The 21,617-nt window shown below is 52.7% G+C and overlaps 7 protein-coding genes across 7 annotated transcripts; 2 read left to right on the top strand and 5 right to left on the bottom strand.

The window, feature by feature from the left end:
- Positions 1-430: 430 nt before the first annotated feature.
- Positions 431-3,405, bottom strand: AYL99_09361 (hypothetical protein; the record flags this gene model as incomplete). The annotated part of the gene is made up of 4 exons (XM_018840868.1): positions 431-2,367; positions 2,923-3,138; positions 3,190-3,334; positions 3,388-3,405. The coding sequence occupies 4 exons, from the start codon at positions 3,403-3,405 to the stop codon at positions 431-433; spliced, it is 2,316 nt and encodes a 771-aa protein (XP_018689549.1).
- Positions 3,406-4,035: 630 nt separating this feature from the next.
- AYL99_09360 (hypothetical protein) lies at positions 4,036-4,602 on the bottom strand (the record flags this gene model as incomplete). The annotated part of the gene is made up of 1 exon (XM_018840867.1): positions 4,036-4,602. The coding sequence occupies one exon, from the start codon at positions 4,600-4,602 to the stop codon at positions 4,036-4,038; it is 567 nt and encodes a 188-aa protein (XP_018689548.1).
- A 1,282-nt stretch (positions 4,603-5,884) lies between these two features.
- Positions 5,885-7,144, bottom strand: AYL99_09359 (cysteine desulfurase; the record flags this gene model as incomplete). The annotated part of the gene is made up of 1 exon (XM_018840866.1): positions 5,885-7,144. One exon carries the CDS (start codon positions 7,142-7,144, stop codon positions 5,885-5,887), a length of 1,260 nt encoding a protein of 419 aa, XP_018689547.1.
- Positions 7,145-8,023: 879 nt separating this feature from the next.
- On the bottom strand, positions 8,024-8,461 carry AYL99_09358 (hypothetical protein; the record flags this gene model as incomplete). The annotated part of the gene is made up of 1 exon (XM_018840865.1): positions 8,024-8,461. The coding sequence occupies one exon, from the start codon at positions 8,459-8,461 to the stop codon at positions 8,024-8,026; it is 438 nt and encodes a 145-aa protein (XP_018689546.1).
- A 1,201-nt stretch (positions 8,462-9,662) lies between these two features.
- On the top strand, positions 9,663-10,825 carry AYL99_09357 (hypothetical protein; the record flags this gene model as incomplete). Its single annotated transcript, XM_018840864.1, has 3 exons — positions 9,663-9,693; positions 9,757-9,994; positions 10,042-10,825. The coding sequence occupies 3 exons, from the start codon at positions 9,663-9,665 to the stop codon at positions 10,823-10,825; spliced, it is 1,053 nt and encodes a 350-aa protein (XP_018689545.1).
- A 2,191-nt stretch (positions 10,826-13,016) lies between these two features.
- On the top strand, positions 13,017-16,193 carry AYL99_09356 (hypothetical protein; the record flags this gene model as incomplete). The annotated part of the gene is made up of 5 exons (XM_018840863.1): positions 13,017-13,040; positions 13,088-13,393; positions 13,443-13,668; positions 13,722-13,851; positions 13,910-16,193. The coding sequence occupies 5 exons, from the start codon at positions 13,017-13,019 to the stop codon at positions 16,191-16,193; spliced, it is 2,970 nt and encodes a 989-aa protein (XP_018689544.1).
- Positions 16,194-17,389: 1,196 nt separating this feature from the next.
- Positions 17,390-20,646, bottom strand: AYL99_09355 (hypothetical protein; the record flags this gene model as incomplete). Its single annotated transcript, XM_018840862.1, has 5 exons — positions 17,390-19,665; positions 19,722-20,016; positions 20,075-20,391; positions 20,443-20,552; positions 20,603-20,646. 5 exons carry the CDS (start codon positions 20,644-20,646, stop codon positions 17,390-17,392), a joined length of 3,042 nt encoding a protein of 1,013 aa, XP_018689543.1.
- Positions 20,647-21,617: the final 971 nt, after the last annotated feature.

Below are 21,617 nucleotides of genomic sequence, written 5' to 3'. Positions count from 1 at the left end.
ACGAGCAGCTCAGACGAAGAAAGGCCTTTGGAACCGAGAGAGGGAGAGAGAGAGCGCTGCTTATGGAAAAGATGGTCTCTCATTCGAGCCTGTCATTTCTGCCTGTATACAAACACAATCCCAATCCTCCATTCCGCGTCCTATCCAACCCCAACTCGACTCAACTCACACCACAACCGCCAGTTCGATCCCCAAAGCATGATTGTAAAATAAGACAATGCCTCTCTTCATCAGTCCAGCCATCAACGAGTGAAAAGCCCTCCCAAAATCTCCTAACCATAGAAGCCAAACGCCGCACATTTTCCCCTCATGACATGAAATGTATTGGGTCATCAGGTCGATATTCCATCCGAGGTCAAACACCGCTTGCTTTGAAAAAAAAAACCGACACAACACATGATAAACACGCAAAAACCAGACGATCTCGCCTTCACTTCCCACCTGCCGTCTTCCTTGCCACCCCAATCTTCGTCTTCGATACCTTGTCGGCAAACTTCAGACTCGTGAGCGTCTCCGCGAGACACTTCTTCTCTGGTGCGACCATGACGAACATCAGGGTCTTGCTGTTCCCACCTAGACTGTACTGCAACAGGTAGGTGAGTTTGCTGTTTCGGTAAGGGATGTGTGTTCCGCCTGCTCCTGTGGCGGACGACAGGTTGGAGCCGGCACTGTTGCTACTCTCTCGAGAGGCGAATGCGCCGTTGGCCTGCTGCTGGCCAAGTGCCCCAATGACGTCGCCTAGACAGGAGAGCGACTTGTTGATGTTTTGTGTCTCTCTGAGCCGGGCACCTTCGACCTTGGAATGAGACAGTCTTTCTGATCCGGCGAGGTCGACCAAGTTTAGCGTGCCCTTGGTCCTCTTGCCCGTCACTGTGTTATAGCCGGCAAGTTTGAGGATAAAAACAGAGTGGCTTCGAGAACTGCGCTCGTTAGCTTTTGTGGCGGCCACTGAGCGACGGGACATCGCTTGCGCAAGGATGCCTTCGACTTGATCTTGGCTGTCAAGGCTGACGGTGGTCACGTCGGTGATAGTGGTTTCACACGTCGTGCTGTCATGAAGAATTTGGTGTTTTTTGTTCACGTTGTCGGAGTCTTTCCCCAGAAGGTCTCGCAGCTCTTCGTTGTATACTTCAACAAAGCTGCCTTCCATGGTGTATTTCCAACCCCGAGATTCTAGCTCTTTGCTTGTAGCGTATATCTGTCGCAAGGCTCGTGGAATCATGCCGTCTTCAGAAGACATGGTGAACGTCTTTCCAGAGCCGGTTTGCCCGTAGGCAAATATGCAGACATTGTAGCCGTCCAACGCGGACTGAATGAGTTGGCTGATCTCTTCAAAGATTTCCGCATTGCTGCTGCACGGGTCGAAGACTCGATCAAATGTGAACTGATGTGTCTTTGTCGTCACTTTTCCGAGGCTGTTGGTCTCCTCAGGGCCTTTGATTTCAATGTCTCTGACTTCTTCGTCCGACTCGGGAAATGTGATCTTTGCCGTCTCTTCGCCGGCTTCACTTTCGTTGGTGGGTCGGACACGACAGAAGACTCGAATATTGCCTTTTAATTCTTGCACTTGGTTGTGCAGTTTGCGTCGAAGGAGTTCTTCCTTCCGGAGCTTCTCTTCACACTCTGTCGCTTTCTCCAAAGCTTCATTCATCCTTCTCTCCATCGCAGCATACGCTTCAGACTGAGACTTGCTGTCTGATTCCAGGTACTCAATCTTAGCCTGGAGCGCTTGGCGGGCACTTTCCATGCTCATTGCGTTGTCACCTGCCGTGGACAGATTGCGGCGGAGATCATCGTTGAGGAGTTTTTCTCTCTCAAGATCCGCCTTGAGTCGATCAATCTCCAGATGATAACTCCGTATTTCGTGTTCTTTCGATTCGAGATCCATTTGATGTCGTTGTCTCTCCAGAGCTTCTTGTGTGGACACCTGGCTCAATGCCTGGATCCGCTGCGTCCGTTCATGTTCGAGTTCGTCTTCCAACCGTTTCTTCAACTCGCGAATCTCCTCTCTGTGGTCCGCCTTCAATCGCTCCACATCCTCTCGATGGGATTGGCGAACACATTCGAGCTCTGTTCTATGCTGATGTTTGACGGTTTCAATTTCGGCCTCTTGGTCTCGTTTGAGCTCCTGGGTCCCTCGCTCGGCAGATTGCAGGCGAAATTTGGTAGTTTCAAGTTCACACCTGAGAGCGATCATAGCTTCGGTGGCATCTCTCCGATCTTGCTCAAGATTCGCGATGGTGGACTTGTAAGTGTTGTTGATCTCTTTTGCTTCCATGTTGTCTTCCATGGCTTCCTTGTAATGTTTGCAGACATCTTCATACATTCTCTCGATGTTGCCAAATTTTTCTTCGGGGTCCCACGCCACTAGATTAGAATCTTTTGTTAGAAATGCTCTCGCTTGAATTTTGTGAGGAGTAGTAAAAAGATCTTTGGGAAACGGTGCTGGGGTAAAGAACTCCTTCAATGGAGGTGTTGGCTGTCGAGGCGAAGCACGAGGAAGCCTTGAAGGACTATCTAGCCGGGGTGGTCTGGGGGTCGGCGTCTGAGAAGTCAAAGACAGACCCAACATCCGTTCCGTAATGGATGTTGCCGAGACATTCCGGTTGAGCGGCATTGTAGACGCGTTATACCTCCTCAGTGGTTGAATATTCCGAGCATTTCTTTTGGGTACATTGACAGGTCCAAGCCTCACGGGAGCACAAACAAGAACGGGAGCACGGGCAAGAGCGTTTCGTTTAGGCTGGGAGAAAAGGGAAACCATACACTTATTACTCGGGCCATCCTGATTCCTTCCACGGGTTCCTAATGATGTCGCGGGCCTCGAGTCGGCCAATCGTGTTCCTCTGTCTTTTGCGAGTGATGATTTCGGACGGGCGATGTTTGATGTTGGGTGAACGGCAGGCTGCCGAATAGCAGTACCCACGCTAGCCGAGAACGTAGACACCGCCGAAGAGTTTGAGGTGTTTCTGGAGGTGCTCCGGTATGATTGCGAGAATGTTGAAGGATTGCGAGACTGAAAGGTGGGCAATAGTCCGGTACCCGTGCTGGTACTGGTCTTTGGAGCCGCAATAATGGTTCTGACAGGTTCGCCGGCGCGCTCAGCAAGTGTCTTTCTTTTGGCACTCGGCTCGGGTACTATAGTCCATGTTAACACATCTTCCATCTCTTGCAGCAAACCAAGCGTACGATTTGAGCCCTGTCGCTTGTGGCCGGTGAATCCTGGAGGTGGCATGGCAGTTCGGGAGTTGGTGGCCGATGCTGTGACTTCTGCCAGAGCTTTCTGAGGTGAAGGGACCCCATGCCGGGTGGGCTGGGGGAGTTGAGAGACGAACTGCAGTTCCTGGTCAACGCCATATACTCTGAATCGGACAGGGACGGTCATACATTCTCGGTTTCTGCCATGTTGAAGAGGAATCCGTGTTGGACCGTGACAAACCACCAGTTTCTGCTACTCAAGAAGGGAAACCATGACCAATTCCCCCACAGGGACCGATGTTGTCGAGTGTCGGTCAAATGACATGCATTTGGAGAGTAGGTCATGGAGGTCTTCAAGGATGGAGCCATTGTAAACAATTGTTTGTTTTGGGCTTAGTGCGCTCTGCACGTGATGAAAAGAGCTTGGCGTCGGCTAACTTTCCAGTCCAGGCGCCAAAGCTCTTCACGTGAAAAACCCCGTGACGCGAGCAACTGGGCTGAACTGACACGATTGAATGCATTCGAGAGGGATTCAAGCTGGATAATATAGGAGAGATGTTCAATTGATCAGTGGCAGAAGGCCCGCTGAGCCAAATTCTCTGACCATGCTCAGCTTCAAAGTTTGCTCAAGTTTGCTGCTCTACCAGGACTCCCACTGGAGGGTGAACGCGAACCAGCGAACTAGGCAACGCGTATTCAAATTATGGACCCCTACCAGCCTCTTCGCGACATGAAATAAAACGACCCAGTCATTCGGCCTTTACTAGCCCCTCTTCAAATACCAATACCAATACCAATACCAATTTCACCGCCAGTGACAATTCAGATGAGAACGACTCAAAGCTCGCTCCTCTTCTTGGTGCCGGAGGGGCAGTTGGTGGGTCGAACAGCCAACACATCGATACCGTTCTGGAGGACGTCCCCGACCGCTTGGAAATACTGGTCAATGGCCGGCAGAACCTGAGCGCATCGAACATTGTTGATATCACCGACAAGACCGGCAATCTCTTCCGCATCGAAATCTGCGCCGAACGTCACAAAATTCTGCAGGTTGGACACGACGCTTTCGAAGGTTCCTTGGTTGACAAGAACATTGTTCGCCTGGACGACCAGGGAGTTGGGGTTGGCGACATTAAGGAACACAGCATCGAGGGCGGCCTTGTGTTTGAGCTCGTCGTTTTCGTGATCAAGAGCATTTTGAGCTTGAGCCACGAGATCCGCCCCGCTGAATGTGACGGCGTTCGACAAGAACGTCGACACCACGCCGGTGTCGGCTGCCCAGTTGTTCTGTGCAGTCGAAATGTCCTCGACCTGACGGGCAGTAAGGTCATGGCATGCCACCAGGGGTAGAGCCCCCACAGCACCCAGGAGGGCGACTAGCTTTCCGGTGCTGAGGAACTGCATGATGCAAGACTCGAAGATTTTGGCACGTATCTGTGTGATGTAGACTTGGAAAGGCGACTGTGGGCGCTCACGAAACAGAGAAGATTGATTTGAACTTGGGACAGATGGCTTATTGGGAAGCAACCTCTTCAACATGAGAGAGTCCAGCTCTTTTATACCCTTGCACACCTCAAGCCATAGCCACATCCAGTATGAAAAACCCTCGCATGCACCACAAAGTCCCTGAACGGCCGCTTGTCTATTTTCGCCGCAGTCTACATGCACGAGGATGGTGACAAACAAAGGTCGGAGTCGAGACCTGCAAGCCAGTCAGGGTGTATCTAGGGGAGATTTTGGCCCCTCGAAAATATCCCCTTCGGGTAGCAGCCGATTCCCCGTATACACAATCTCCAGAACGAGTTGTGGTCGTCGTCCGATTTCGAGCTCCGAACTCATTATCCTAGTCTCCATACGGACTTATTAACGAGTCTAAATTAGCTAATCGTCAAAAGTCCTGAGAAATATCGATAGGTTTGTCTGGAGGTGGCTGCTTACAGGTGGAAGGCTGCCGGGCTCTCGGCCGTTTCGTTGCTGTCAAAAGGTAAGAAACCGCCCACCGACGTCAAACTGCTCTCGGAACAAATTTATGCCAGAAATGTGGTAAAATCGAAGCGGCTGAGATGTCTCATGAGTCGCTGCCTCGTTCTACGCAAATCCTTACCGGAACTAGACGAGGATGCTGCTCAAGTTGACATCTTCGGCTGTCCTAGGCGCTGCTGCGGCCTGCTGTACAGGATCGATCTTTCGCTCTTACCGGTGCTTGTATACCTAATGGGGCATCGCCACGAGCAGGGATGCAAGCCTCGTCTCCAACGCGATGCCTGCACTGACGCACGGTGTTGGATCTGCAGGATGGGCTCGGTCTACATACAGTCAGGCTCCGAAGCTGAATGGGATCTTTTCTTCCTTTCTTTTGGCGAAAGGAGCGCTGAGGCGGTGAATTGTGTCATGGGATGATCGGGAAGGAGTGGTCTCGGTGCCCATCGGAGTTGGTGCCAGCTTGACGCAGTCACCAGGTGATACAAGGGAACAAGGCTATTAATGCAACAACCTGTGCATACCCTAGTTTTCTTACGACTTGCATGGTCTTCGAAGCAGATCTTGACCTTCCACCGGCAAACAATGATGAAGCAGGGCGAGATCTCGTACGGTTCGGCATGATTTCGCCGGGTGTACAGCAACAACAACAACAACCACAACCAAAATCTTTGCGAGGGCTATCTATTTTCTGCAGGGGGCTGTGTTACCAATTCGCGACATTCTTCCTCTCCGGGTCCTCGACGTGCTTCCCTGCTCCTTCCTTGATGACTTCGTCCAGGACTTTGACCAGACCTTCAACTTCCTCGACCGTGTTATAGTGCAGCAATGAGCATCTGACCACCCCGTCATCGCTGTCTGGGATGCGCAGCACGTTGTCGCAGAGTCGCTTACTGTAAAAGTGACCACTGCGGCAGCCGAAGTTCGACCTCGCCTCAATGGCATCAATAATCCCCAACGAGCTCTGACCCTTGACCCTGAAACTGATGACCGGCACCCGCAGCTTTCTGTCCGAGGACGGCTCGCCATAGATCTTGATTTGGTCGGGCTTCGACCGCAGATATGCCAGCAAGATCTCCTGGATCTTCTCTTCCTGTGCGGTGATGGCGCCCCAGCCCACTGTGTCGATATATTTGGCTATCAGAGGCACCGCCTGGATGCACTCGTAATTCCCGGCAGCCAGACCCAGCATCTCCTCCAGCGTGTCGCCACGCTTGAAATAGTGTCCCAGACTCTGGATCTGTTTCTGTGCCTTCTCGCTGACGTACAGCATAGAGACGTGCGGCCCATACACCTTGTACCAGGAGAAGGAGTAGAAGTCGACGCCGAACGCCTTGACGTCGACCGGGGCGTGCGGTGCGTACGCCACGGCATCGACACAGAACAGCGTGTTGGGGTTGGTGTCATGGATGACCTTGGACAGCGCGGCCACGTCGGTCACGGTGCCCAGGATATTCGAGGTGTGCGTGCAGCAGACCAGCCGGGTCTTGTCGGTGAGCAACTTCTTCAGGTCCTCAGGCTCCAGCTTAGGATTAGAGTCGGTGTTCTTGGTAGGAATCCACCACTTGACCGTCAACCCTTTCCACTCGGCCAACTGCACCCAGGGCGCCAGGTTAGCCTCGTGGTCGAGGCTCGACAGGACAAACTCGGCGCCCGGCTCGACCTTCAAGGCGACCGAGAGGTTGCGGAGCAGCTGCGTCGTCGAGGGGCCAAACACCACCTCCTTGGGCGACGCGTTGATGTACTTGGCGCCCGCGGCGAGGCCCTCGTCGAACTTGGTCGTGGATATTTGCGACACCGGGTACGACGCGCCCAGCTGCACGTTATTCCTGGACAAGTAATCCGAGATGGACGTGATGACCGTCTGGAGCACCTGGGCGCCACCAGCGTTGTCCATAAAGACCTGGTCCTGGGCCAGGGCCGGGAATTGGCCTCGGATGGCCGCTACGTCGAGGGGCGCTGCCATGATGATCTTTCGACAAGAACGGCGTTCCTGGAGCGTGCAAGGTTGGTCTGGGCGTGTGTATTATTTTGGCCGTATGTATGTACCGCCCACCGAGAGAGCGAGAACCGATACGAGTTGCCTTACCGTGTCAAGAAGTCTACCGTGGGCATGAATGAGGGTCAGGGTCATTATTATTGAGGTGGGATGGATGGATGGATGGTGGAGTCATAGAATCAATTAACAGCCTCTGGGGTTGCTGGCAGTACTGTACCTGAAGGGGCAGGTCGCTCAACTCCGCGTATGGAGGGTCGTGGAGAAGGAAAAAAAAACCGACGACGACGACGACGTCTCCACCATTCCTCTCTCGTCTCCCAGATGGATACCGACCTTCTGCCGTTGGTAGGGTATTCCGTCGAACTATAAGGTTTGAGAATGGCTGTATTTACATATGGGCCCAGGAGAGGTACCAGGTAAGTATGAATCAGGTGGATACCGTACAAGGTGCAGCCTGAGGGGGGTCCGGGCAAGAGGTCTGCTTTGAAGTGAGCTGCTAAACGTATTGACGTCCTGTATTGTTGAACTAGCTCGTGCCCATCGTAATGTGTCTAGCATCACAGGTGCTCAACCACCAGGGAGCCTTGATCTATCTCTTTGAGCCGTGGATTCGCGCACTCCCAGACCACAATGTCCCGCTATTCTTCAGACGACATAGTGAGAAGCCCACAGGCGATGGTACGTGGTGTCGACATCCGTGGCGGGAAGCACATGAGTGGGACGGTGATGCAAACTCTCAAGTTGAAATGCCCTGCTGGAATCTGTGCCACTTTGTGCCCTGGAAGCGAATCCTCATCCGTCCTCGTTGACAATTGCCTCTCCTCAGTCCGCTCGGCCACGAGTCGTTTAGCTCTCCTTCTCCTCCGAGACATGGTGCTTCTTCATGGCCGCCAGTACCTCGCCATGCTTCTGCTCTCCCTTGGGAATCTCCGGCTGCAACCTGCTGCTCGACCCAGACGAAGACGGCTCCCCCATTCCCGATCCGTTACTCGTCTGCTGATTCTCAACCCCGGCATTCTGACTTGTCATGGCTTGATGGCCTTCACCAATCATCTTCAACTTCCACATGATGTATTCCTTCGGCTTCTCCTTGTCGAGATATTCGCCCCAGGCGGGAAATTCCTTGTTGGAAATTGACCGGAGAATCTCAGGTGGGGGTGGACCGCTGTCCCCCAAGCCTTCTGACACGCTTTGTGGCGATTTGTGAGTGGTAGCTGGCTGGGTTGACTGGAGCTCGTTGGGTTTGCCGAGCAGAGGGCTTTTGCTTTCTTTGAGATCGGACATGATGGCAACACTGAGCTTTCGTCCTCGGTAGTGGCTATTCGGTGGCTGAACAGGTCTTTTCGAGCATGCTATGCCTTCGTCACGCCTGCAAAATCTCAAGTTTTCCTGGAGGGGCAGTGTCTGTTTGTTTCCTGGTTTAGATTAATTCGACAAGGTGCGGACAGTTCCAGAGACGGTCAGCTGAGTGAAAAACCGCGACAAATAGAGCGCTTTTGCGCCATGTTAGGACACGTCTCGTCGTCCATGGCTGTTTCCACAACGGGTAATACATTGTGGCTCTGTCCATCATGAACAGCACCTTCCAATGATCAAACACACTTGGTTCTTCAGTGCATAGCCTTGGAGAAGGCGCGGGTTTCCCGTTATAATCCTGCCCCCAATTGCCGGCAAGGAACATTATAGAGTCGCGACGTCTGGATTATGCAAGGCTCGCCCAGCAAAGCCACAAGTGGGCTAGGCTGAGGGAAAGTCTGGATATAATGTCCGTCATGCCACATGCCATGGGCGGTTGACGATGGTGAACGAAGCTCCTACGCTCCAAGGGGGACCCGAGTGGTGAGCCGAATTGACCGAATATGTTGGGACGGCTGCCCATGCATGAACGCATGCACTCACTCACATGCCCTCTTTCCCCCCTTCACAACCCCCTTCCCACCAGAAAAAGACATGGGCAAGTCTAGTACGAGATACGGGTGGACAGAAAATACCCTGCCTGGTCCGAAGAGTGTTCAAGCACTATTACACCATGGAGAAGGGTCGAAGAGGGGCCGGACGCCAAGCCACTGGACCACCTCGCATCCTCCATGTCATGGTTTTGGGCTGCAATAATAGCGAAATGGCATGTGCTACGTTTTCTCACCTTTCGATTCCCACTATTACTGTACATGATCGTACCATTGACCCAAACATGTTGCTCTGATGACTTGCTGTATCCACACAGCCTAGGAAGCCTTGCACTCTGGTCCACCTGTCGTTTATCAAACCTTGACCGCGAAGGTACCCGGTACCTCACCTGAGTCGCCCTGGTGTTGGTTCGCCCACGCACAATATGACCAGATGACCTCCCGATTATTTGTCACTCAAGCTCTCCATTGTCATGGTGCACCTGTGGTCTTCTCGCATTTCTAGCATCTGAAACTCTTGCGGCGCATTTACGAAGCCCTTCCAGGACCCTGTACAACGTGTCTAAACCTAAAGAAAAATGGAAAAGTTCTCACAGTTTCGTGACAAAGGTATCCGTCTGCTGCGAACAGAGAAACAGATGGAACGGTGTGCTGATCTGTCTTCATCCTTAGGTTCCGGCATCGCTCCATTCCTTCCCATCCCGACCGAGCCTGCGGGCTTCGCTTTACCCTTGCACATATTCCTCTTCGTCTGTCGTGTGCCTCTACTTCTGGTCTTTGCGCTCTCTTACTTCCTCGTTCTACAATGGATGCCTATCGGTATTTTGGGCAGAAAAGCTTCTCTGTGGTGCATATTGGGCATACCCGGGATATGGTGGATCGATCTGCAAATCGACGGGGTGAAGAAAGGGTATGGACTATACGAGTGTCGCTGAAGCACGTGCTGATGTCGTGCAGGTCTCTTGCACAGAACAAGTCGAGAATTCCTCAAGAAGGATCAGTGATTGCTTCATCAAGCGCTTCACCCATTGATCCGCTGTATCTGGCCGCCATCTTCGACCCGGTGTTCGCAGCCGCCTATCCTTCCTCTCGGCTGGTGGAACCAATATCCCTCTTTACAGCCATCCGCCGGACTTTCTGTCACCCAAAGCTGACACCATCGCCTGGGGCCAAACTAATTGACATTGAAACAATGCTGAAAAGAAATCCAGGCCGCGTCGTGGTGGTCTTTCCAGAATGCACAACAACGAATGGTAGAGGCATCCTGCCCATGAGTCCAAGCCTTCTGGCAACACCTCCACGGACAAGAGTGTTTCCCGTTTCCCTCCGGTACACTCCCGCAGATGTCACGACACCCATCCCCCACGCTTACCTGACATTCCTCTGGAACCTCTGCAGCAAACCGTCCCATTGTCTCCGAATCCGCATTGCCGAGGCTCTATATAATAGCAAAAAGTCCCCAGACCCAGATATTGCCGTCGCAGCAAAAGTTTCGTCTTCTTACACTGCTAACTACTTCGACACGTTGGTTTCGTCAGATGGTGGCGCCAGCAGCGATGCCGATACCCTTGTGGGAAGCGGGCTCGAAGACCAAGAGATGTCCATCACCAAGGAGGAAAGAGTGTTCTTGGACAAGGTTGCCGAGGCTCTGGCGAGGTTGGGACGTGTCAAGAGAGTGGGACTGGGAGTCAAGGAGAAAGTTGAGTTTATCGCCATGTGGACGAGGTCTCGAAAGCGATGACAAGGCTAGATGAATAGCCGTGTGGATGAATTCCCGACCAGCAGCGGGGTGCTGCACCACCGGTATCGAAATAAGTTCCTACCCAAGACCGACGGGTGGTTCAGACGGGAATCTCTGTCCTGTCTCTCTCTCTCTCTGCCTCCGACCCTTGTTCGGAAACAGTCCGAGGCATCTGGGGACAACCATTCCTGACCTCTTTTTATCCTCAAACATCGATATGTTTTTATATCTTGCCAAGTAACTTGATAGAAACGCAGCCTCATTATTCTCTCGAAAGAATCCCAACAAGGTCAGAATCCGAATCCTCCCTGGATTGCAGTCATTTTGGCTAACTTCAATCTTAGAGATCTATATGCGAGGGCTGCCGGTGGTCAGTCCGAGGATCCCGCAAAACTCAATCAGACTGCTGCTCGCTGCAGTATTGCTCATAGGTTTCCTGGATGATTGCAATGCCTTCGAACTGGCCGGCTAACCCGCCTGGTCAATGACGCTTCAGATCCTGAACCTTCCAAGAGGCAGATAACTGTTGCTAGGACCATTCTGACACAGGGTCCGGCGCCAGGAAGTCCTTCGCAACTGCTTGTCAACGGCAATTCAATGAGGTCCACCCGATGCCACGCATGTTGGATGGACCCCAAGTCTGTTAGACACTGTCTTCGGACTTGATCAAAGAGGTTGGGGGAACGTGAGATTTCTGCACAATCCGTGGAGATGTTGGTCGTATGTTACCATCGCTTGGAGAGGAGATGGTCGTTCCTGATTGATGCTCTCCCCTTTGGAAAGAGGTCAATGAGTTTGGGGCCGGAAGAGCTAGGCGAAGAGATCTGATGCTCTCTCTCCGGAGAATGATCGAGACGAGGAAAGGGATGGATGGCAACCTCGCATCTCCCAGCCTTTCCAGATACTTGGTGGCCATATCCCATCACCATCCACACATCTGAGCAAGTCCAGCCAGCACACTGTAGCATTACTCATGGTTTTCCTAGGAGGAGAGCCGAGAGAGTGGTTTGCGGAGTGTTACCGCGAACAAGGGAGAGTATGCTGGCGTGGCGGGTTGGGCAGGTGGTGCTTGCGCTCTTAGTAATATAGTTGTCACCTGAGCCGATTTCTCGGCCCCATGAACTAAACTGCATCCAGTCCCAACATCATGAACCTCTTTCCCCTTACAACTGGTTGCTGCTGCAAGGCGAGAAGATAGCGCCTTACAAATGCGGACGACGGCGGGGTTCCGGGCCATTTTCCGTCCATCAATGCCAACATGCAGCTCGATGAGCCTCACCAACACCACCAATGTGCGGGTCTTGATCGTCAGGTGGCTGGCCGAGATGCAAGGATACCTCGACTTTCTATTCTCTGGATTGAGGTAGAGAACCACATCTTCTCTGAATCACGAGTTGACGGTATTGGGTCTGGCTGAGACTGTGAAAAAACCACCTCCAACACGAGCATTGCGTCGAGTAATTGACACGCTCCTGTTGGCTATCAACGACATCAAAGTTTCTTTGCCGAGACCTCACACAGCCTCGTGTGATTTGATCGGGACGCCTAGAAGTCCGAGTGCCTCTCTCCGAAAATGGTCAGTAAGGGTCGAGGGGTTTAGATTTCACTTGCTCTGATGGCATTATCGGAAGACGGACTGAGTCTCAACAGGCTCCGACACACCGGGATTTCCTTAAACCGATCTATAGCCCAGAGAGGCCAAATTTGGAGTGAGCGGAAGCTTCTCCCAGCGTTACTGGCTGACCCGGCTTGCTAACTCCATTGAGCATTGTCGCTGTACACGGCCTCAACCCGATCAACGTCGAGGACCACGCCTGTAAGACTTGGACAGCACCGAATGGAGCTCTCTGGCTCAAGGATTTTCTTCCCGCCGCATTAGAAGAGAAAGGTGTCAGAGCCAGGGTGCTCGTGTTTGGTTACAATTCCAACGTGGCCTTTGACACTTCCGCAGCTGGAGTCACAGAACAGGCTGTGAACCTGCTGCATCGGCTGAGTACAGAGAGAGCGCAGATAAATCCGCCGCACAGACCAATCATCTTTCTTGCCCACAGCCTTGGGGGTATTGTCGTGAAGAGTGTAAGTCGAATGTATTGTCTTCTACAGACCTCAGGAGTGTGAATTTCCTCCGAGTTACCCATTGTCAACTCCTGGACCCCCAATCCGATGAAAGATATCATCACGAACCGAAACCATGGTCAATTCTGTGATAGGCATCGTATCACAACCCGCATGCTTCGCAAGTCCCTCTTACGCTGACTCCAGCATCGAGCATCGAATCAGGCACTTGTCCACGCGAAACAAAACGACACCTATACCAACATCTGCGAAGCCACTTTCGGTCTCGCTTTCTTCGCTACTCCGCATCGAGGGGGCGAACATGCTAGAATTGGCAGGGTAGCGGCTGAAATTGCAAAGTTGGTGACGGGCAACACGAAGAATAATTTTCTCGATCATCTGCAAAAGAACTCCATCCTATCAGATCAGCTTCGTGAAAATTTCAGGAATCAAATCGGGAAGTACAAGATTTTGAGCATCTGTGAATCATTGAGAATGGAAGGAATTGGGCTGGTTCGTCTTTGGCACTGTGTCTGGGTTCCTGGAAATTAACGCAAGACAGATAGTGGACCAAAAGTCAGCTACGCTTGAGCTTGACCCGGCTATCGAGAACGTCATTAGTGTTGAAGCAGATCATCGAAATGTCTGCAAGTTTGAAAGCCCAGAAAGTCCAGCATATCAGCTTGTCGCGCCCAACCTTGTCAAACTTGCCCATCAGGCCGTGAAGAAATTCAGAGAGGAGATGTTTCGAGATCCGCAAGGTGTCTATGCATCTCAAAGAGGAAAATGTGCGGTATTGCTTTTCGAGAAAGAACGTCTCCCGGACTGACAAGATACACAGGGCTTGTTCCACACGGGGCAAATCTACGATTCTCGGGTCGCAAGGAGGCTTTGAGGAAGTTGGATGAAGATCTAGAACCTCGATTAGGGTCACAACAGAGAGTGGCCTTGTATGGACTCGGCGGTGTTGGGTTTGTTCTCGGATTTCAATGTGAAGGGACGGAATAGAACCATCACTGACTGGCACAGAAAGACACAGATCGCCCTCAAATATGTTTACTGGATCCGGAACAACTATGATAAAATCTCGATCTTCTGGGTCCATGCCAACAGTCGTGAAAGATTTCATCAGTCATACCTGCAGCTGGCCAAGGAACTCGATATACCCGGTGCCGACTCCCATCAAGTCGACACCCTGGCCCTGGTCAACGAGTGGCTAGGCCGGGAGAGGCTCTGCGGCCCGTGGCTCATGATCCTACAAAATGCCGACGACGTGACCATGTTCCAGGACTGCCCAGCAGACCGTGATCAGGAGACTTTCGCGGCGAAACTGACAGACTATATTCCAAATTGCCAGCACGGTGCGCTCCTGGTCACCGCGCGAGACAAGAATGTCGGCGAAGCTCTGGGAGCGTTCAATCACCAAATCCTGCCCATGGACTCGTCTGATTCAATTGATATGCTAACACAGATTCTTACAGGGGACCAATATACACGGGGTGATCTTGAGAAACTGGCAAATTGTCTCGAAAGAGTACCTCTCGCAATGACTCAAGCGGCCGCATATATCTCGAAGAACTCTATGAGGATCAGCGCCTTTTTGCAGCTATTTGAGAAAAAAGCAAACGCCCTTGATATCCTGACTCGGGACGTCCAGGGCGTAGACAGACCAGTAGCGGCTACATGGCAGATGTCTTTTACGCAAATTCGAGAACAGAATCGTCTTGCCGCCGATATTTTATCTCTCATGGCCTTCTTGGATCGAAATTATGTTCCCGACACTCTCATTGTAGGTCATGACGAGAGTAGGTTTGACACCTATTTTGAAGATGCATGTGGGCTTCTGAAAGCATTCTCCTTGATTCAAGAGTCAGAGACGACGATAGCCGGTGAGGAGCATCAAGCTTACAGCATGCAACACATCGTTCAGTTGGTTACGCGGCATTGGCTGGCCAGCGAGGGCACCGCAGATGAATGGGCAGAAAAGGCTCTGTTTGCGGTTGCCACCGTATTTCCTCCAGGAGAGCACGACGACTGGGAAAAGTGCGAAGCCTACCTGCCTCACGTTCGAGTAGTTTTGGACGTGGAGATCAAGTCTAAGGCAGGGATCAGAACCAAGGCCGAACTGCAGTACCACTCCTCATCCTTCTTTCGAGTCAAGGGCTATCACGCTCGAGCTGAAGAAATGGCCCGTCAATCAATTACCAACTGGAAAGAAGCCCTTGGGCCTGACAATGCCTCATCTTTGGCGAGCTATACCAGTTTATCTCGAATTCTCCTTGAGCAGGGGCAGATTCAGGCCGCAAGGGAAGTGCAGGTGGAGGGACTGAAGGCTGCCGAGCCCGGTGTGGAGGAGACGCATCCTGCCATGCTCCGGGCACGACGCCATCTCGCCGCGTTGGATGGTATCCAAGGAAACTTCGAGGAGGCGTATACCACGCTACTAGCCGTGACGGAGAGGAGCCAAATCAACCCGGGCAAAGAACACGCGGACACGCTTCGAGCGACACGCGACCTGGCCGTCACGCTCGGCCACTTGGGCCGACACGACGAAGCCCAGACACTGTTCGAGCAAGTGCTGGAGATTCGCAAGGACGTCCTGGGCGAGGAAAACCTGGAGACGCTCATCAGCATGTTTGACCTGGCCGAAGCGTACAAACTGCAAGACCCCGAGGCCAACGCGGCCAAGGCAGAAGCGCTTGAGAGAAAGGTCGTCCGGGTCCGCCAGAAGACGCTCGCCGAGGAGCATCCGGCGACCATCCTGGCGATGGAGAGTCTCGCCGACAGTCTGAGATGGCAGCACCGCGACGAGGAGGCCGAGGCCCTGGCCAGCAAGGTCGAGCAGATCCAGAGCAAAAGCCGGCGCGAGCGCGGCGGGGGAGGAGAGAGAGGCCTCCTGAATCGGCATCCCCGGTCGGCGCCGGTGCACACCATGAGCTACACGATCCAGACGTACAAGCTCCCGCAGCCACGGCAGTGTCCCTGGCCCAAAGCAGTGCGAACGGGAGGGTTGACCCATACCAGGCAGGCTGTCTCGGAAAGCCATCCCCCCACCAAATCCTCTCTCTCCTCGTCGTCCCTGTCTTCCTCGTCTCGGCCGGCTTCCTCATTGCTGCTCTCTCCCCCAGTGGTCCCGGGCGGCGGTTCCCAGCGCCGGCGATCGAATCCCGTGGGCCGCATCTTTGGGCGTTTGTCGAAGCTCAAGACCAAAGTCGGGGCGGCGTCGTATGAGGCGGTTCATCAACCTCAACCTCAACCTGAACCTGCCACTGCAGAGGCCGCCGCAGTGGCGGCGAAACAACAGACCAAATGAGGCGCGGCACGAGGTTGTCCACGGGAATGCAGGGAGAACTCTTCCCCGGCAGCGGAATATCACGGATACGCACGATGCTGAATGAGCGTCTGTGTATTTGAGACAACGACAAATCAAAAGCACAAAGAGGAATTGACGATATATAATATACCAGGTGAAAAAATAAACAACGAGCTAGCTCATAAGCAAATGTTCTGGGAATGGATTTATTAATATGTATTGGCTTGAGCTGGCTTTGACTGGCTTGAGCTGGCTTTGATTGGCTTGAGCTGGCTTTGATTGGCTTGAGCTGGCTTTGATTGACTTGACCTGAACCGAACCGAACCGAGGATTTTGTTGAAAAGATTCAAATCTCGAATCATCCATCGCCTCTCTGCGCCAGACAGAGTGGTACCGAGTACAGTACATCCATCCCCAATTGGCTCCCCTCCCATCCCTCGCGTACAGGGGAGCTTTTCGCTTGAACCCATCCGTAGAAACGTACACACGTCGTTTGTGATATGAAAAAGACGAATGATAGAAAACCGTGGAGCCGAGTGAGTGAGTGAGTGAGTGATTGATGATGCCATGCCGCTGTCGCCCCCCCTCCTAAAACCCTTATCCCCCGGATCCCACAGCCCGTCGCAGCTCGTAGGAGCCGATAATAGCTCTTCGATAGTCCATTGTGCTCGTGTGTGTCCTTGCGCCTCCCCAAGGGTATTGCGTTGCCTATGTATGTCAGTCAACCTCCCGCCTCCCGCCTCCCGCCCTGGGCAAAAAATTGAATTCATTACACACATATCCGCAAATCAAGTGTGCCTTTTTTGGACTTTTTCTCGTCTCTTCTCTTCTCTTTTCTTGTCTTTTCTTTTTCTTCTCAATTATCTGGCCCGTACAAGGCTTTCCTCCGATGGGATTCTGAGCAAACACGATTCGTAAGTAATGTGGCATGACAAAATGACGCCCGTGAATCATAAATCAATATGTGCCGTTTCATCCGTCCATCTGCAGAAACACGTGGATCGGTGCCGCTCACTGGCTTTTCTCCCCAGCCGAAACCAAGAGCGTGAACGGGACAAGGAACAATTCATGAGGGAGAAAGGAGCGGGAGGGAAGCATCCTCAGCAGCAACAACATTCGGATCGTCTCTGTAGACCATCAGGATGCGATGCTCCAAGCCTTCCCCAGGCACAATAGATACCGTGACAGCGGCGGTCCTACCTCCACCGTCTCCCATGGCTTTCCCTTTCGCCTTCAACCAGCCCTCTCTCGAGGTCCTCTTCGTATTTGTATGTGACTCTTCTTCCAGCTGCACTGCCGCCGCCGCCAGAGGATGAAGCTTGTTTGGCTGCCTTCTCGCGCCGCTGTTGTTCTTTGAGCATGCGTTCACGGTTCCTCGCTTCGCGTTCGAGGGTGTGTGGATCTTTCTCTTCGAGTTGAGCGGACTGCGTTGGCGCTGGTGTTACGGTGCCACTGGAGCGGTGAGAGTGTGAGCGTCCATTGACCATTGAGCCATCGATGCCGTTCGGATCCTCGACTTCGCGACGATGATCTTTCTTGTGACGCCGGGAGCGATGTCGCGACTCGGGTTCATCCACGGCTTCATCCTTCTGCTGATCGTGATCATAGTCGTAGTCGTACTCCTGGTGCTTCTCCCCGTCTTCACGGTGGCGGTCATGTCGAGAGCGCTTGCGATCGCGGTCACGATCACGGTCACGGTCCCGATCTCTGTGTTTGTCGTCTCGGTTCTCCCGATCTCGCTCTTTGGTTCGCGTCTTGTCACGATCACGGTCACGGTCACGGTCACGGTCACGGTCACGATCTCGGTCTCGGTCTCGATCGCGGTCTCTATCTCGATCTCGATCTCGCTCCCAATCCCGATCCCGATCCCTGTCCCGATCCCTGTCGTCGTATCGAGAGGACTTGCTACTCCGATGTCTGCTCTTAGTATCTACCTCGTAATCGTCTCGATTGGACCTTGTCGAATCATTGTAATCGTTCATTTCGTAGTCGCCATTAACATCTCCGTCGTGATGTCGCCGCGAAGAGCGAGATGACTGCTGCTTTGACGCTCTCTCCTTATTGCCTCGACTGCGTCGCGAAGTCGACTTGTGATCACCAGAATCCGATTCCGCATAGGAAGGTTCTCGCTCGCTCCGATCATAATCATCATATGTACCGCGTCTTGATGATTTCCTGGATGCCCTCTCGGAGTCACGATAATCTGCCTCGTCTTGCCCCTTTCCTTCGTATTTCGAGTTGGCCATCTTGTCCTGAACGGATTGCCGTCTGGACCTGTCCGTGTCTTTTTCAGGGGTCCTGCTACGACTTCTCTCGACATCTCGAGACTCCGAACGCGGAGGGGCCGGCATCGACGCTCTTCCCATGATTTGAAACCCGGCTGCGGCAGGTCGCGACGGTGGCCTCACCGGTCCAGCTGGTTCACGCATCGCTCTAGGACCTGTTGGCGCACCGAGGACGCCCACCCCCTTTGATTCCACGGGAGAAGATGTCTGCGGAAGTGGCTTTACTGGCGGAGTAAGATGGCCATTTGGCATCGAAATGGAGCCACGGCCGCGAGAAGAGAATCTACCATGTCCTCGGGAGCGGAAGCCATGATCACCATATTGAGCCGAAGGACCAAGTGGCGCCGACGGTGGTGGCATTGGGCCTTGCAGGTCCTCGCTGTAAGCTTCCGGTATCAGCTTTTCTGCTGGAGCTGTTTTCACAGGCTCCGAGACCGGTGGTGAAACATTTTCTGGGTCATCGGTCCTGGCTGTCACATTCACTGTGTCAACATCCGCAGGCTCATCTTTCGACGCAGGTTTCACCTCTTTCACAGCTTGACCATCTGCAACAGCGGAAGTTTCAGGAGGAGCGGTGGTGCTCGCAGTCTTCTGGTAGTCTTCTCCAAGGGCCTCTTGAACCTCTTCCTGCCCACCAGGAGCGAATTCATCATCTTCATGACTCTCGTCGATGGGATCATGGGTGCTGTCGTGGCGTTCTTCATCGGCGGCGGCTTCGTCAGCGGAGCTGGTTTGCATCATTGGAGGCTGCCCGTTGCGGTTATCGAATTGCTTCTGACCGGGCCAGTTTTGATATCCCTGTTGCTGGTATTGCGAGTATTGGTTGAAGTTACCCCGACCTCTCGCAAAGCCGCCACGGCCACGGCCACGGCCTCTGCCATAGCCGCGGCCGTGGTAGCCGTTTTGAAAATCACCAGAGGCATAGGGCTGTTGAAAGTTGCCAGAGGGGCCCATATTGAAACCATAGTTGGAACCGAAGTCATTGCCCATGCCATTCGGGAATGCATTTGCATTATTATTCTGCCACATATTGTTGTTCTGGCCATCCCAGCCATACATTCCTTGGTTGGCATTGTAGTTCATAGCCATGTTCATGCCATTCATCCCATTCATGTTCATGCCTCCGTTTGGACCGCCAAATCCGCCAAACATGCCAGCTGACATTGGATTCATTCCCATAGGCATACCTATTGAAGCGCAGTCAGAAAATGTGGTGGCGCCTTGAGACAGTGGTCGAACTCACCCATCATTGGATTGAAGCCCATCCCGTTCGCCGTCATCATTTGCATCATCTGGTTGTAATCCATGTTGCCGAACCCGTTCATCATGTTTGAAAAGTCCATGCCATTGAAACCCTCGGTGTTACTTTTGCTCACATCTTGTGAGTTCGGTTTGTTCTCGAACGAGTTGACGGATTGGGGTTGAGGAGTGTCTTCTGTACTCTTGACTCGGGTGGGAAGTGGTTGGAGATGCTCATCCTCGGCTTCCACCTGGATCTCAATATCGTCGTCGTTATCGGCCGGTTCAAGGTCAGGTTCCTAAAAATGGGAAAATTAGAAAAAGTGGTCATCGACGGATTGCAGGTTGAGCGATTACCTCGATAGACGGCTGGACATCGACAGCAGGCGTCTCGTCCTTCTCTGGGGTGTCTCCTGGTGGCTGCTCCTCTAGCACCCCTGCCACAACCCCGTCTGTTTGGCTGCCACCGTTCACGACGGGTTTGCCAGTGTCTGATGGGAGGATTGCCTCCTCTTGCCCATCGGATTTGGCCCGCTCCTCCACTTTCATCTTCTCTTGTGTCTTGAGGTACACCTTGATGGTCTTTTGCATGGCCTTACTCGGCTTGCAGATGTCATCGGTAAATGGTGAATGTTCGCATTTTGGACAACTGGAGCCGCGGGTAGTGCTGAAGCCTGTCTGGTCTAAGTCAAATGCCAAGTGGAAGAGCTCGCGGTGCTACTAACATGATTCGCAGATGCCGACATCGCAACAAGACGTCTTGTACGGATTGAGGTTGAAGTTGTGGCAGCGCGTGCATTTCAATTTCTCGGGCACTTTGTCCAAATCCAAGGAACTACAAACGTCAGTGACAACCAGCCAGACACATCAAGTGTCTAAACATACCTCAGGACATTGGCCAAAGAAGCGTCTAATGCAACGGCGGCCATGTTGGAAGAGGGTATGCAGACCAGCTGGCTCTCGTTGATGGTGAGGGACTGGACCAGGCTTGCGATGTCGACGAAGGAATGGAAAGATCAAACGCCATTAGAGGACAGGAGGCAGGGGCGTCGCCAGTCACTTGTGACACAATCGCTAGACTATAAATGACCATAGATTCACAAGCATATCAGCGTCAAGGTATATAAGGCGTGTCAAACTCAGACGGTGGTGATGGCGAGGAAGTTTTCAGCGGCACCAGGTGGTGTTTTTTGCGCAGCCCGGGAGCCAGGCTGAGAGCCACCAGAGCCTAGAGCCTAAGGGCCCTAGACGAAGCCTCCGAAAGGCAAAAAAAAGGGCTGTCGCGGCTGCAGGAGCGTCTCCAGCTTCCGCTAAGACAGATCAAGCTAGCGTCCTTGGACCCCAAATCTTTCGGCTGAGTTGCCCACCAGAAATGCATGAAATGGCTGAAATCCCACTCCGATGCTTGTTAGATTCTCTGACGCTTACACTTTCTGCATGGACTTAGTTAGAATAGACTCCAATCATCCTCGTACCACCTTTTCTGACAGAGTAGATGTCCGAGGGCAGGATAAAATATACAAAAGGTCGGCCAAAGTTTCAGTATTCCAACCTCACTCATGCTACACAAATAGACCACGATGATCTTAGGACCAGTCAGCGGAATTGATTGCGTCGCTTTTGTCCTGTTTTTAATTCCACAGCTGCTTTACCAAGTAGACATTGGCGATTTAATTGGTGTGATCCTCAGAGTAATCCCATTCCTGAGTGCGGAAACTCCATGACTCTAGAAAAATCGCAACAGACACTGATCCCGGGAGACAGTTTTCCACCTTCCATACCAGCTTGTATGCGAACGATATTGCACCAGAAGACACCTTCGTTCGCCCTTCTCACAACATGCGACGCTCTTCCAGGACGTGGTTATTCACTGCGTTAGATATGCCTTTGCACAGATCCC

The sequence above is a fragment of the Fonsecaea erecta genome (assembly GCF_001651985.1).
Source record: "Fonsecaea erecta strain CBS 125763 chromosome Unknown Scaff9, whole genome shotgun sequence".
In the NCBI taxonomy this organism is placed as follows: domain Eukaryota; kingdom Fungi; phylum Ascomycota; class Eurotiomycetes; order Chaetothyriales; family Herpotrichiellaceae; genus Fonsecaea; species Fonsecaea erecta.
The sequence above is the reverse complement of the archived record's forward strand: the minus strand, read 5'-3'. Positions and strand labels throughout refer to the sequence as shown.